This window comes from Colias croceus, chromosome 19 (assembly GCF_905220415.1).
Source record: "Colias croceus chromosome 19, ilColCroc2.1".
Classification (NCBI taxonomy): domain Eukaryota; kingdom Metazoa; phylum Arthropoda; class Insecta; order Lepidoptera; family Pieridae; genus Colias; species Colias croceus.
The window spans coordinates 2,563,948-2,579,409 of record NC_059555.1 but is presented as its reverse complement, the minus strand read 5'-3'; the positions used below and the strand labels follow the sequence as shown (position 1 = coordinate 2,579,409).

At 32.3% G+C, this 15,462-nt stretch overlaps 2 protein-coding genes across 2 annotated transcripts in view; one reads left to right on the top strand and one right to left on the bottom strand.

Moving 5' to 3' along the window:
- The window catches only part of LOC123700202 (myotubularin-related protein 4), a 94,517-nt gene that overhangs the window by 28,849 nt on the left and 50,206 nt on the right, over positions 1–15,462 (top strand). The gene's annotated exons all lie outside the window — the stretch shown is intronic.
- LOC123700205 (piggyBac transposable element-derived protein 3-like) lies at positions 3,017–4,633 on the bottom strand. The gene is made up of 2 exons (XM_045647355.1): positions 3,897–4,633; positions 3,017–3,090 (listed from the first exon to the last, which is right to left on the bottom strand). The coding sequence occupies exons 1-2, from the start codon at positions 4,538–4,540 to the stop codon at positions 3,066–3,068; spliced, it is 669 nt and encodes a 222-aa protein (XP_045503311.1). The 5' UTR covers positions 4,541–4,633; the 3' UTR covers positions 3,017–3,065.

Sequence of the window (15,462 nt, the reverse complement as noted above, 5' to 3'; positions counted from 1 at the left end):
AATGTAATACCTTTAGTTCATTCCGTACACATAGAGAAATGGAAACATAAGTATTCATTCTTCAAAATTTTCATATCCAAAACTTTTTTTTTTTTTTTTTTTTTTTTTTTTTTTTTTTTTTTTTTTTTTTTTTTTTTAGTGGGGAAATCTTGCATAGATACCCACTCCGGGGAAGAGGCCGTGGGTTATGTCGGATTCCTACCGACCAAAACCCCACTGTGTTCCGTCAAGCCGCATCAGCGACAGGGCCACGGGTATGTGTAGAATTCATACGTGACATATTCAAAACCCTGCTTGTAACGTGTCACTCATCTGCTCTCATACTCACATAAAAAAAAAATTTTAATTATAACTCCTGTCGATATTATACTCGCAAATTTGTAAATCGTTTAAATTTTAGATATAATGGAGAAGGAACCGAATTATTTATATGTTCAATATCTCTAGCAAATCTATATTTTCAGAAATTTGTGTCTAAGGTACGTACGATAAATGTTTTAATATATAGGAATAATATGATGGATAATTACAGACACTATTTCCCGTATATTGAAGAAAATATATCACAAATATTACACCGCACAGTATATTTAAGTGTTGTATTAAATATTTATTTTCATAATGCTACAAAAATAATAAATAAACGAATATTATAATATAATGGATACACCCTTGAAATTTTATAGACGTCGTAAGTGTCAAAGTACTTAAAATTTTAAAGAGGCTTTTCATGATCCCTAAAAGGTTTTAAAAGTATTCAAATTAAGTGTTTTTTAAACCGGATAAGCGTATCTTGAGACTCAAGCTGCGATGGGTCGGTGTTAGATTAAGTTATCTGATACATTTACATTGTAGACTTATTTGTAACTAGCTTTCCATCCGCAGCTTCACCCGCGCAGTCAAAGAAAAATCCGCATATTTCCCGTTCCCGTGGGATTTCCGGGATAAAACCTATCCTATTTTAAAGTAGCCTGTCCTTTCTCGGGTATCAAAATATCTCTAAACCAAATTTCATGCAAATTGGTTCAGTAGTAACAGACAGACAGACAGACAGAGTTACTTTCGCATTTATAATATTAAGTGTGGATATTGGATAGGTACTAAATAAGCATATACCATTTTATTTACGTCTCTACGTATGTAGAGATTCGAGTCTTATTATAAATTATTCCAACAATTTGATAGATTTTTTGTGATATGTTTACAACTGGTCAAATTGCTCAATATAACAATATCTCTCAAACGAAATTAGTCTTTAAATCTTATTCCATCAACTCTATTCCTTTACTAGCTTCCGCCCGCGACTCCGTCCGCGCGGATGTTGGTCTTCGCGTGGATGCTTTATTTCTCCATTTTGAGTAACTCTGACAATGACATCTTATAAATATCTATTGGACCCAAATACGGCTAGGTCTATAATAATACGCAACGTGTGTTCGCGGTTCTACAGAACAACGTCTATGGATAAAACTGAAAAATTAAGATTAATTTTTTTTCTACGTATTTTTCCAGGATAAAAAGTATCCTATTTTATGCTGCCTGAACATACAGACAGATAGACAGACAGACAGACAGACAAAAATTTTTTTAATCACATATTTGGGTTTTGTATCGATCCAGTAACACCCCCTGCTATTTATTTTTTCAATATTTTCAATGTACAGAATTGACCCGTCTACAGATTTATTATACGTATAGATTAAGACAACTTTCGTTTTCATGTACCTAAACCAATTCCGTTAAATTATTTGGTAGTTGATCTTCGAAATTACTATGAAACTATAAACTTTAAGCGATTCGGATATTTGTGTGGGGAAATATTTCAAGTGTACCTACATTCAACAAAGTCGAAAAAGATGCTTAACCTATTTACAATTTTTTTTCTGAAATGACTATAAATAACATAATATTTTCGTATATATAGCAATAATTTATAAATATTTGAAGAATTTAAAATAGGTATAAATTTTTAATCATCAAAAATGTTATTTTCAATGTGAGTACAATCATTCCGACCTTGAGTTTCGATTGAGCTTATCAAATATGCGAATGCGGGTTCATTGACACCGTCTGTATTATTTCAATGCTAATTATTCATCCTGGTTTACGTCGCAGTATATTTGGATATAGGCAGTACAATTTGTTCCGTGACCTGAGTCATGAGTAATTCGGAATGAGATTTGTGTTGCTACGCCGACTTCATGTTTTGGGGGTTTGTTTACAGTTAATGGTTTATTAAGTTTAATAAGATATTTTTTGTTGTATTAATATAGAGTTTAGGTAGGCAAAATGGTATATAGAATATGGCTTCACTGTGGTGTGAGTTTTGGCCGATCATTATTTTTCATTTAGAATTTACCTGTCTTACCACAATAAACTTTAAACAGGGTTCTCGGTTTCTCTTTAATCTGGTTTTGTCATACTTCACATAGATAACTATTAAAGTGACAGATCCCTGGTTTAAAGTTAGACTGTGTTTTAATTTAATTGTTTTGTGGTAATACCACACATGTTTATTGCCTACAATTTATTACCGTAATAACGCACCGCACGAATTTACTGAAACTCCTGAACTATTTTATAACTACTAATAATAATTTATAGATACCCTACTTCCTTATATTCGATTAAAACGGTATCTCTATAAAATTGAAACTAACTCTTCATAATCCCTTAAGTATTCATATTAGAAAGCTTGGGATTATGTTGAGTTTTATTCGTTAAAAACCCTACACAAAGGAATTAACCCAGATAAGCCTGAAACTAAAATTTTCTGAAAATTTTGAAAAAAGTTACATTATTTAGTTTATTAGATCTTATGCAACATAAAAAAAATTATGAAAAAAAAATTAAGTGTAAGGCTTTCAGGGAAACAGCCGTCCTATATGTAGGACAGTAGGATAATAAGAGGAAATAAAAGACCATTTATGACAAAACAGAATGTAATCAAAAAGTGTAGTTTATTAGATAACTATTGATTATATTACCCATTGTTATATTTAATTTACTAGATTAACACTATTTATGAATGATACGTTTCAAAACACTTGACACACACTCCAACATCACATTTCTTGCAACGTGTCAAACATTTTTTGTGACATTGACGACAGCGTGTTTGCTTCGATTGAGGAATAACCAGATGATTCATTTGGTCTTTACGACTATCAGCATGTTCATGATGGGAGGGTCGGCTAGGCCCTCTTTTGGCATTTTTTCTGTTTGATTCAATCAAAGCAATTGCTACCCTTCTGCGAAAGCCAAGATGATCCAGTTTTCCATGATTTATTTTATATAACTGCCATGCATTATGTTCGGCAAGATCAATCATGTGTGTGAGCAACGGCATGTACCATTTCTTACCTCGTATACCAATTCGGTAATGTGAAATATTTTCATCAGACCGATCCACTCCTCCCATATATTTGTTATAGATGGACACCATATGTGGTTCTTCTATGACAATGTTTCTCTTTTCACTTTGTGAGAAGCGTTTGGCAGATTGTTTAGGATTTATTCCTACAGCATTAGAAGCAATACTGAATATATTATTGTCATGCCATTTAGCAATAATGAACGTGTTGTCATGTGTCGTTCTGTAATCGACAGCACCACGTTCCTTTTTTTTCAGTAACTTCGATGTAATCAGAGGACAACTAGATGTCCTGTTTTCTCGAACTGTCCCAGTGCAACGAAGGCCTTTCTTTGTTATCTCTTCCAGCAAGGGCGTCCCAGTAAAAAAATTATCAAAAACTACGTGGTAAGGAAGGTCGAAGCCACGTGAAATCAACACATCGCAAAAAGTGAGAACAACGCTTGCACCCAGCCCCAATTCTTTATATATTGGATTGCACATAGTTGTAGCACCTTGGTATGGTTCCATCCATAAAACATATCCTAACCGTGTAGCACCAACCCAAGCTTTGAACCCGTACCTAATAGGTTTACCTTTTATGTGCTGTTTGCAGCCATGTCTACCATAGTAGGGGATCATGGCCTCATCTACACTGTAATGCTCTTCAAGAGGAGAAAACTCTAAGAACTTTTTATTTAGAAGTGTAACTAGGGGGCGTACTTTTGTGTATTTGTCTTGCAAATCCAGATTATCATTGACATGAAGGTGGCGAAAAATAAAGTCAAATCTATCCCTAGTCATAGCCGAGCTGATCAACTCATTCTTTGTATCAGGGGAGTTTTCCCAATACATTCTTCTACGGGGGAGCCATGAATAACCACTAACCAATAATATGCCGATGAAACATTTCATATCTTCAGTGGTTATGTCTCCAGGAAAATTCTTTTTGACAGCATATTTATTGCTCTCTGACACCAACAACGAAATAACATCTTCATCTAAAAAGTTTTCAAACCACTCAATTGGGCGCTTATCTTGGCAAGCGCCTTGAACATCTGGCCAATTCACGGGATTTTTTGCCAAGTCCCGTTTTCTCCATGCGTAGGTACGCCTACGTTTAGTTCGACCTGTAGAATCAGAAGGTTCTTCTTCTGCATCACTCACCATAATCTGCCCTTGAATCATTACTTCAGCCGGTTGAAGCAGAATGTTTCGTGGCAAATTATTCAAAGTTACATTATCTTCTTCACCCGAATCTTCGTCAGTGAGACAGTCAGGATCAACTGGAGGAGGTAGAATACATATCAGTCGTTCTCTATAATCTTCTTCATTATCAGAAACATTTTCTAAAGCATCTAAAATTTCATGCGCAGCTAACGGTCTGTAAAGAAAAAGTTGTATTATTGTACTAAAATCATGTATATTATCCTACTGTCCTATATATAGTACGCTAGTATTTGTAACAAGTTATATGTAATTTATTTATATTATTTTGCTAGAATATTTATTTAGTACAAAAGTTAAGGTTATCAACTAGATATTTACACAGAAAAAAACAACTCACGAGTAAAATATAACTTTTTATACATACCTGTTATTTGCCATGTCTGCAACGCACTTTTATTACACACTTATAAGGTAAAATATAAGGTAAAAACTGTTAAAATAACTGTCTTTTTATTTTTTCTAATAAAGCTGACACGTTTCTTACTGCAAATCATAAGACTAAATAATCTTAGATAAAGAGGGTATTCTGATATCTTTTTTTATTTCTACCGTCCTAAATATAGGACAGTAGGCTTATCTGGGTTAAAAACCAAGAGGGTTTTTTTTAATGTTTATCCCATTTTTATATGGAGCTATAAGATTATAAAAGGATCGTTCATAATAAGGATTATAAGATTCAGTTTAAAAAAAAGTCAATAAAGGTACATAAACCTCTTAACTGACACTTTTTATTAGTTTAAAAGCTTTCTCTCTCTAGTATTTTTCCAAGCTATTAGAAAATTACATGTCGTATCGTTGACGATATTATTATGTAGGTTGACAAGGGAAAACCTTTTTATATACTTACTGATATTAAATTTACTCAGTCGTAATATTGACTAAATAATAAGGTTTTGAAACGTATGCTACGCTTTGATTATGGTTATAGTCATTTTGTTGTTAATATTTATTCAAACACGACAAAGTTAAGTTAGTGCCTCAGTAAAATTGTATTGCATACTACACATAGAGAGCGTTATGTTGTGGTTAGGTATGTTAAATGTTGGAGATTATCACTACATATATAAAACAAAGTCGCTTTCTCTGTCCCTATGTATGCTTAAATCTTTAAAACTAGGCAACGGATTTTGATGCGGATTCTTTTAATGGATAGAGTGATTCAAGAGGAAGGTTTTAGTAAATAATTTAATGGGTTTTAGACAAAGCGGGCGAAGCCGCAGGCGGAAAGCTAGTGTGAAATAAATTACATACTTCGATCGCCTTAGACACGTCGGAACATACTGTTTATATTCTTTGCTTTTGTTACGTATTAATTCTGAATAGTTTACTTTCAAATTCTGTATTGAATAATACCTAGTTACGATTAAATTACTCATGCAAGATTGTTTGTTTTATTTGTATAATGCATACCTTGCTGTAATTAAACACAAGCAATGTTTATAAGTAACCTTATCGCCGTAGGGTAGGTATGTGTGGTACTGATAACGGTTATCACAATGTCGCGATAAGTGGCGCTTATGTGATTTTATTTATTTTTTATTTGCATTCTTTTGTAGTGCTATTTCCAAGGTAACTTAATGTTGTGTGATGTGTCTATGAAATGAGCATTAGGGGATTCGTTTTCATGGCGATAATGTTTGAATTTGTATCATATTGATTATTGATATTATAATTAATACAGTTTGTGTTAGAACTTAAACATATACCTACCAAGGATATTCATAAATTGAATTTAACAAATACCTTTGAAAACTAAGGGTATTTGAAATACAAGATATGATATTATAATGAAAATATTTTTACAAATATGTTAAAACATACACAACTGAGTATCAACAGAATTCTGTCATAAGTTACTACCATTTGTAAAGTCTCGTGGAAGGCTATAAGCCCATAGGCTACATTACTACATATTATCATCATGCTAAAGGCCTAAAGCTGAGCAATGCGGGTAAAACCGCGGGTCACAGCTAGTCTAGTAGCAGCCTTTAATATACTTAAGTACATAGGTATTTGGTGGACACTTAGATATTCTAAGACGTAGAATATGCGCTTACCGTTGGGTCTTGACCCAGAATCTAGGTTAATACCCAAATGTGCAACTTGGACTCAAATTATAGCTAAGGGTATCTTGATCAATGTGTTTCAATAAATATGCTTTTAGAAATTAAAGACTTTTTAACGGATTTTAAACGCGATTTATTCATTATATTATTTTCCCGACGCGGACGTTTCGAACACTTTACAGCGAGCGTGGTCACGGGGACGGTCTGACTCTCGAAATCCGTTAAAAAGTCTTTAATTTCTAAATGTAGGTATAATACTCGCGTAAAATAAAAAACTAGAAAATACTAATATGGTTTTAATAAAACTATGTGAAATTAAATTTAAATAATAATAATGTTCTCCTATTTTGTTTCAGGTAATAAATGCCATAAGTAAATAAGATGTTTACGGTAAGAGACGATTTAAATCAATTTTCAATTGATAAATACTTGCGTCAATAACTATCGGGTACTAAAACCGATATCTACTATAAATAAACATTAGTTTATTGCTAAACGTCCTAATATATAAATTTTATTAATTATCCTACTAATGTTATATAAATGCGAAAGTTTGTGAGTATGGATGTATGTGTATCATGTATACTATATATGTTACTCTTTCACGCAAATACTACTGAACCAATTACAATTGAATTTATTAAACATATAGAGGGTAACACATAGGATAGGTTTTATCCCGAAAATTCCACGGGAACGGGAACTATGCGGGTTTAAAACAAACATGGGCGAAGCCGCGGGCGGAAAGGTAATCTACAATAAATAAACATTAGTTTATTGCTAATCGTAGATTAATAAATAAGTGCAACAATGTTCTTGTTTGCACATAAATTTAATATTTATCTCCTGTTTTGTATATCTCTCTATCCGCATTCCATGATATTTTCTTGTTAATACCTGATTTACGATAATATGCTTTGCAATTCAATTATTAAGATTATGACGGTTTAGCAATTTTGTCTTATTAGTCTATTAGTATCTGTATAAAAGAATTTTACAATTGAATTAATCAATTAGTCTTTAGCTGGGTAATTGTATAAAGGCTTATCCCCATGTAAAACTTTTAGTTTCTGGGTCTTATGGAATTTATAAACAAGAATTGTGTCTGCATGAATCCTTTATTCATCTCTCATAGTCATAGTAGAGGTCCCATATTAACTGATAAGTATGGATTATAGATTTAAAAATAATTATCAAATCAATAAAATACAGCTAATGTGTGACATAGATATATTTTAATTTTGGTAGATTCCTGAAAAAATATAGACTAACAAACATTTTATTTACGGTACTGAATGTGTGTATAGTGTATACTGTGCTCATCTTGGAGATTACTCTTATCTCATGGATAAAAAAACGACGTGTGGCACTCGGGGACTACCGCGGTAAAGCTATTGCATGCTATGCCTTCAAGCCACACCTCCGCCCGTCGGAGTGGGGAGCGTGAGGTTTTTTCGTTACGGAATTTCTCGATTCGGTCCCCGCGCTCAAGCCCCGCGATAGAAGCTATGCAACAACCTCTTATATACATGTAAACAGTTGTACACATTATAGCTTTTTACATTCCAATTGCCACGCATCATTTCCTTTAACTACATATAAAAGAAGACACTAAACGTTCAGATGCGAAGACATTTGTCTCTAGTCGTTTGAATCATAGTTTAATGACTTTATACTATATTTGAATGTAACATTATAGTGGCAGTAAAGCAGTTAAGAGCTATTAAATGCATCGTCACCGACTGTGATCTTAATTTTCGAAATAAAGTTGGTGTAAGATGTTGAAAGTGTGCTCTACAAAATACGAGTTATACTATTCTTATCTAATTTAATTTTAAAAGAATCTGTGCTTATACGAATTATGAAGTCAAAAAATGCCTAAAAATGTGAATATATTCTTAGAAATACAATAGGTTATAATAATGTGATGTTAAAAAATTGAACATTTACTCTATTTCTATTACCCACAAATCGTATTACAAAACCCAAACATTTTCACACGCAACATTTTCCAGTCCAATTAGGTTAACGACCCGGTTACGAGCGCAAAACGTCATAATGGTAGACCGTAGCAGTAGCTTATCATGAGATAGGACGAGTCGCTATATACCGTCTGGCACCCTTAACCTCGTGGTCAAGGCCGGCGGGAAGCCATAGCACATAGGCGCCTCGAATATAGTAAGTAGGTAATAGGTATATATCTCATGTTAGTATTTTATAAGCACGTTTGCGTATTGGGTTAAAACAATGTGAAGTATACGTGAGTTACGAAAATAAAATGGTAAGTAAGTATACTTCACTGCTCTGATCTTGATCGTAGTTTGAATAGCAGATTTTGATGATTGAATTTATTTGGTTGTTTAAAGAGGTGTTGTTCATAGATAGATTAGTTTTATTATCGAGCTAGCTGTGCTTTTCGGTTTTACTCCTGTTGGCCTTCCTCGATAAATGGACTGTCTAACACGGAAATAATTTTTCAAATCGGACCAGTAGTTCTTTAGATTAGCGTGTTCAAACAAACAAACCCTTCAGCTTTATAATATTAGTAAAGATAAATAGTAGCGAATGAAAGAAAGAATATATTAATCATCAGGAAAATCAAGCTGTACATAGCCATCAACGGATAATTCAATAATTTTATTATGTCCATTTATGAACTCAATTTAATAATGTTCAAATCAGTTAGGGCATTGCATAAGGCATAAGCCAAATTTTTATGTGTTATCACTAAATGTTCGGCTTGTAAATCAAATTGTATATTCTTGTTATCATTATAAATTGAATTAAGTATTTACTTCGTTTAAAAAAAAATATATAATATTTCTTAAATTTTATTTGTTAAATTAAATATTTATAATTCTACATATTCTGAATTACGATCTGTTGAAAAACCAGATTGTTATCTGTTTCGTAAGTATATTAAATTTCATCAAAATAAAATACGATCCCACATACCTACTTTAAAATAAAAATTTATATTCAATTTATGAATGCAGATAAATGATACAGGGCAAGATAAAGTAAGTTGTGCTTATACAAAACACATTCACATACACGCATGAGAGAATCTGCGTCCGAATATAATTCAAATGATGAAGATCTTCAAAAGTCAAAATCATTATGTAATTTATTATTGACTTCGAAAATATACGCATGATACAAAACAACAGGCGAACGAATAAACAAGTCTGGCGTTTCCTTAACATTGGTAATATTAATGGAACAAACCATGACTCTGAACGCCCTTGTCCTACTATCGGTGACGCTACGTGACTACACACACGACAGAACACTTTCCCATGAATTCTTTCTAGAACTTTCCCGAATTACGTTCATTAAGTTAAGACGTAGAACGTTTATTGTTCTTTTTTCAAATGTTCTTATGGCGGCGGGTTTTTTTTTTTTTATCTTTGAGACCTTTATTTTTTATGCTAATAAGGACGAATGGAAGGTTTTCGGTTTGACGTGAATTAAAATTTGCTTTGAAGTAAACAAAACTGATAATAAAGACTTTTTTGTGTATTGTTTAACCATTACTTATCTTGATATAGTAATTGAAGATATTGTAATTTGTAAGGTTTGATGTGAGTTTAATGTTCATTTACGTTTAGTTTATGATTTCTAGCTTACCTGATAACATTTCTAAGATTATAACGATGTTAATTATGTATACTAGATTTTGTCTTCCTACAATTTTGTCCTATTATAGCTCTCATTTAAAATGCCCTACGCAGACTTTTTCCAAATCCATTTGCTTATGATATTATGTTGTAGACTGTAGTATGTAGAGCTATAAATAAATTATTTAATTTAGCTAAAATCTCAAGTTACCTGCAATTTTAAAACCGATATGTTGTTTTTGTATTGTTTACTTTTAAATCAAAAATATTTACAATTGATTCTAGGTAGATCCATTTCATAAAATATGAAGGTGTTAATTATAATTCTATTATTATTTTTAAACAGGATAATTTTGTATGATGATGTACAAAAATTACACAATCACTCGCTAATAGTTCTCGTTACATTATTTGAGAATGCTCCAATTAAAATATTTTCAATGGACGTTTTATTTACGTTTTCATTCGACCTTGAACTACATATAATGTTATTGTTATCAGCTGTTTCATTATCTTCACTGTAGTCTTAACTATTTCATTGTGATCTTTTTATATGATTTTCTATATGAAAACGGATAATGAAATTTTTGTTATAGCTATTTGAATGATAAAATGTTACAATATGTCTTACATTTTGGGGGTTATCGATACGCAGTTAGTTTTGTACACATTTTATCGTTTTGATAACATTATTTTATCAGTTGTTTGTAGGGGAACTTTGCAACCTTGCAGATGGAGATATATTGGTGTTAATTTTTTGGCTATTTTGTATAAGAATAGGAAATAGGAGACTTTTTTCCTATTACAATGACGAGGGTTGCTGACGAATCAGTGACGAATGAATATTTTTTTTGAAAAATAATAAAAAAGTGGATTATTCGGTATTGACTATTAGTCCATTGAAATGTTACATTTTTTGGCCTAACCTTGCATTTTTTAGAGGACGCAATTTTATTTATTGGATGTGTAGGGGTGTTCAATGTGAAGCTAAAACCAAGTTTGTGGGGTCACCACCCTTGTCCCACGGCCGCCATCTTGAAAATAGTGGTTGAAATGGTTTTTACGATATATCTCTTAAACTATTTATCTGATAAAAAAATTTGTGAACATTATTTGTTGCAAATTAAATTCTCTACAACTTTGGTCCAGTAACTTTTTGTCGTAGAACTATAAATAAAAAATTATAAGCGAAAATGTTCAGAAATTAGAGCTATTTAAATGTTTCGATAAAATTGTTTTTTATCATTTTACGAAGAAATGATATCGGACCATTTTTGTAGATTGTTTTTCGAGGAACAACTTTTACATACAACATTTTTTCATTACGTCAATAGCTGGTTTTACAGCGCTCTGAAGTGAGTACTATTTTTCAGTACTCTTAACTATACATATATTGGCTATTGGCTCTTTTCCCATGCAGCACTACAAGAACAGAACATTTCAGCCCTGCTTTTCGACGTAAAAAAAACGTGCTTCCAGACTCTACCTTCTGGGTGGTGGGGAAAAGAGTCAATAATTAATTATTAATAATATTGCAAAATTAATTATTAAAAATATTATAATAACAAAAAAAAAAAAAAACAATTACTGATGACAAATAATTATATATATAATAATATATGTATAACGTATAGCTAAGAGTACTGAAAAATTGTACTAATTTCGGAGCGCTTTAAAACCTTAGCTATTGACTTTATGAAAAAATGTTGTATGTAAAAGTTGTTCCTCGAAAAAAAATCTACAAAAATGGTCTGATATCATTTCTTCATAAAATGATAAAAAAAGTTTTATTGAAAAATATAAATATCTCTATTATCTGAACATTTTCGCTTATAACTTTTTTATTTATAGTTCTACGACAAAAAGTTACTGGACCAAAATTGTAGAGAATTTAATTTGCAACAAATAATGTAAACAAATTTTTTTATCAGATAAACAGTTTAAGTGACATATCACACTAGCGGATTGCGAGCGGTTTCAAAGCGGAGCGGGTGCGCAACGAATACGTTGCGGGCGCGCAACGAACACGCCGCGGATGCGCAGCGAATTCGTTGCGGACGCGTGGCAGATGCGCAGCGTTTACGTCGCGGTCATGTACACTCATTAACAAAATGGAATCCGTGCTGGTTGTTTCTTATAACTTGTTATAGTATAATAATTATGAGATCATTATTTTTTACGAGTTTCATAACATGTTAATGTTTAGGGTATTGTTTTATCTATTAAATCTTGGTCGAAATGCAATCAGATAACTTAATTGCTCATTATGAAAGTTCACTAGCGAAATAAATTTTAAAGCTCCTTAACTTAAACAGGACTATCTTATTATTAGATAAATAGCAGTGAATAGAAAATTTTATCAAGCAACCTGCAACTCACTATCACTTTGCTCATAATTAGGTTCACAAAATCTCTTTATAAAATACGTTGCTATGGGAGAGATTATACTGGTCAAGTGGTCAGTCGTTACATACTTTTGGAATGTATGTTACATTCTAAAGTCCTAGTAATTCAATTTTATAGCACCTTTTACAACAACTTCAGTTGTTATTACATATTTAGTTAAGTAAGTGCATTTCCACAGTACCTACGGTTAAAAAATGGAGTGCTACAGAAACGATGGAAATATTGAATGGAAGTTAGGCAAGGGCTGGCTTTTGTGCGAGAGTATACAAAATGACGTTGACGCTTCTATTCGCAGCGAAACCGTTGCGCGTCCGCGGCGTGTTCGCTGCGCATCCGCGGCGTGTTCGCTGCGCATCCGCGGCGTGTTCGTTGCGCACCCGCTCCGCTTTGAAACCGCTCGCAATCCGCTATCGCTATCCATATCTTCCGCTATTTTCAAGATGGCGGCCGTGGGGCAAGGGTGGCGACCCCACAAACTTGGTGATAGCTTCACACTAACCCCCTCTACACATCAAAAAAATAAAATTGCGTCCTCTAAGAAATGCAACCCCAAATGTAACTTTTCAATGGACTATATAGACACAAGATATTCTGTCATAAAATTACAAAAAATAAAGAATAACTTACAGTCAAACTTGTTTAGTAGAAGCAATATAGGTATACCGGTTTGAAAGTGATTCACAAAATTTATTATAGGTAATTAAATACCTAAATAAAAATTAAAATTAAGTAAATAAAAGTTTATTTGTTTAAAGTGTATTGAATAAAAAAGTAAACTGAATTTTAAAGTTTACGAATTTAAAAATAGCTAACATTTAAGAATATTTAAACCCTTCATCATCCATACAACTTTTTATAGAATCTATGTACACAATCAATTTTATGAACTTGTGAGGAGTATATAATGTAAGATTTTTTAATTAATAAATCAGTTTGTATCTGGATCTCGATGGTATCATTTCTCTCCCAACACACGAACCTTATATGGCGACCCTGCCAGTGCTAGCATTCCGCTAGCCATATATGGTGCATCGTCGGGCGTCAATTGTCACCATGACGAAAAATATACATCTATATTTCGCCGTGCCGCGACACTTGTGTGTGTTTTAGAATTGATCAAAGAATATGGGATCTACAAATACAAAAGAAGAATTCATTTTAGCCCAAAATTCAGCAGCAGCGAATAATGCCGATATAAGGCAAATTGCGAACCACGCAAGTAACACTAATATAATACTACTGATAATTCTAAGCATTGTGGCATTACTATTTATTTACGGAATATACAGACTTTATAAAAATTGTCACCAAAAATGGATTATAAATGAAATTGCGAGAAATTCCGTAAGAAAATCTGTAAGATGGCGTGGAGGCATTCAACATGATCCAGAAGATATAGCCTGAGGTGTGCCTAAAGTGCAGTGCAGTGCAGTGAAAAAGTGTAATAAAAAAAAACTGAAAAATAAATCTAAAAAAATGTGTTAGTGCAAAAAAAAATGGACAATTTAGAGGACTTTAGAAGTTATAATTTTAATTTTTAATTATAATATGGATACTTATATAAGGTATATAATACATATATATATATAATAATAAAAATATAATATGTTAGAAAGTGTTCGTGTGTAATGAATGTTACTCGGTATGTATATTAATATTATTATCATAAGGTTTATAATTTTTCTATATGGCAGAAACTTTGAATGAATTATATAATAGTTTGGTTGAAATAAGAAAATATTTGATAAAAATAGGACCAAGTCGTAGAAAAGGTAGTTTAGTTGTTAAAAAATTAGCAGATGCTGATATTTTACTCAGAGATTTTAATATATTTTTAGAAAATTATTCTAATAAGAAAAGTAATTTTAAACAAAGTGAATGTATTTTAATAGAAGAATTAACTTGTAATTTTTATAAAATTTATGACGAAATATTAAACTTGTGTTCTGAAGAATCAACTTGCAAAATGACTTCTAAATTCGATTTAAAAATTGCTTTACATCTTTTACCTGTTTCATCTGATGATGAGACAAGTATAAAACAGTTAATTGATGGGATTGAATATTATAAAACAGAATTAGACGAGTCATCCCAAAAACAATTAATTAATTTTGTATTAAAGAGCAGACTATCACAGGCAGCCAAATTAAAATTATCTTTAACATATCATAATATTGACGACTTAATAAAAGATATTAAATTAAATTTACTGCCTAAAAAATCTGCTTCTGCAATACAACGTAGATTACAAAACGCAAGTCAAAATAATATGTCTATTGATGACTTTGGTAAAGAAATAACAGAAATGTTTGTGGAGCTTACGATCGCTCAATCCGATGGCAATCCCGAACACTTTAAGGTTCTTAAACCATTAAACGAGAAACATGCCATCAAGTGTTTTTCTAATGGATTGAGAAATCGCAGGCTCAATACAATCATTTGTGCAAGAAATTATAGCTTTTTAAAAGACGCTGTTCAAGCCGCAATTGACGAAGACGTTAATTCTTCGCCAACAACTGATATTTTGACTATGAATTATAGAGGCCGAGCTTTCCATCGACCAGGCCGGGGACGATCCTCATTCTCAGGTAGACCCCAAACCCAACAATATAGAGGAGGACACCAGAGATTCGTACGGGGACGATCCACGTTCACAGGTAAGCCGCAAGCGCAGCAGTATAGAGGAGGCCATCCGAATTTCAATTACAGAGGACGAGGTAAGTCTTATTATAATAAATCATATCAAACTAATAAACATACGGTAAATAGACTAGTATCAACGGTAACC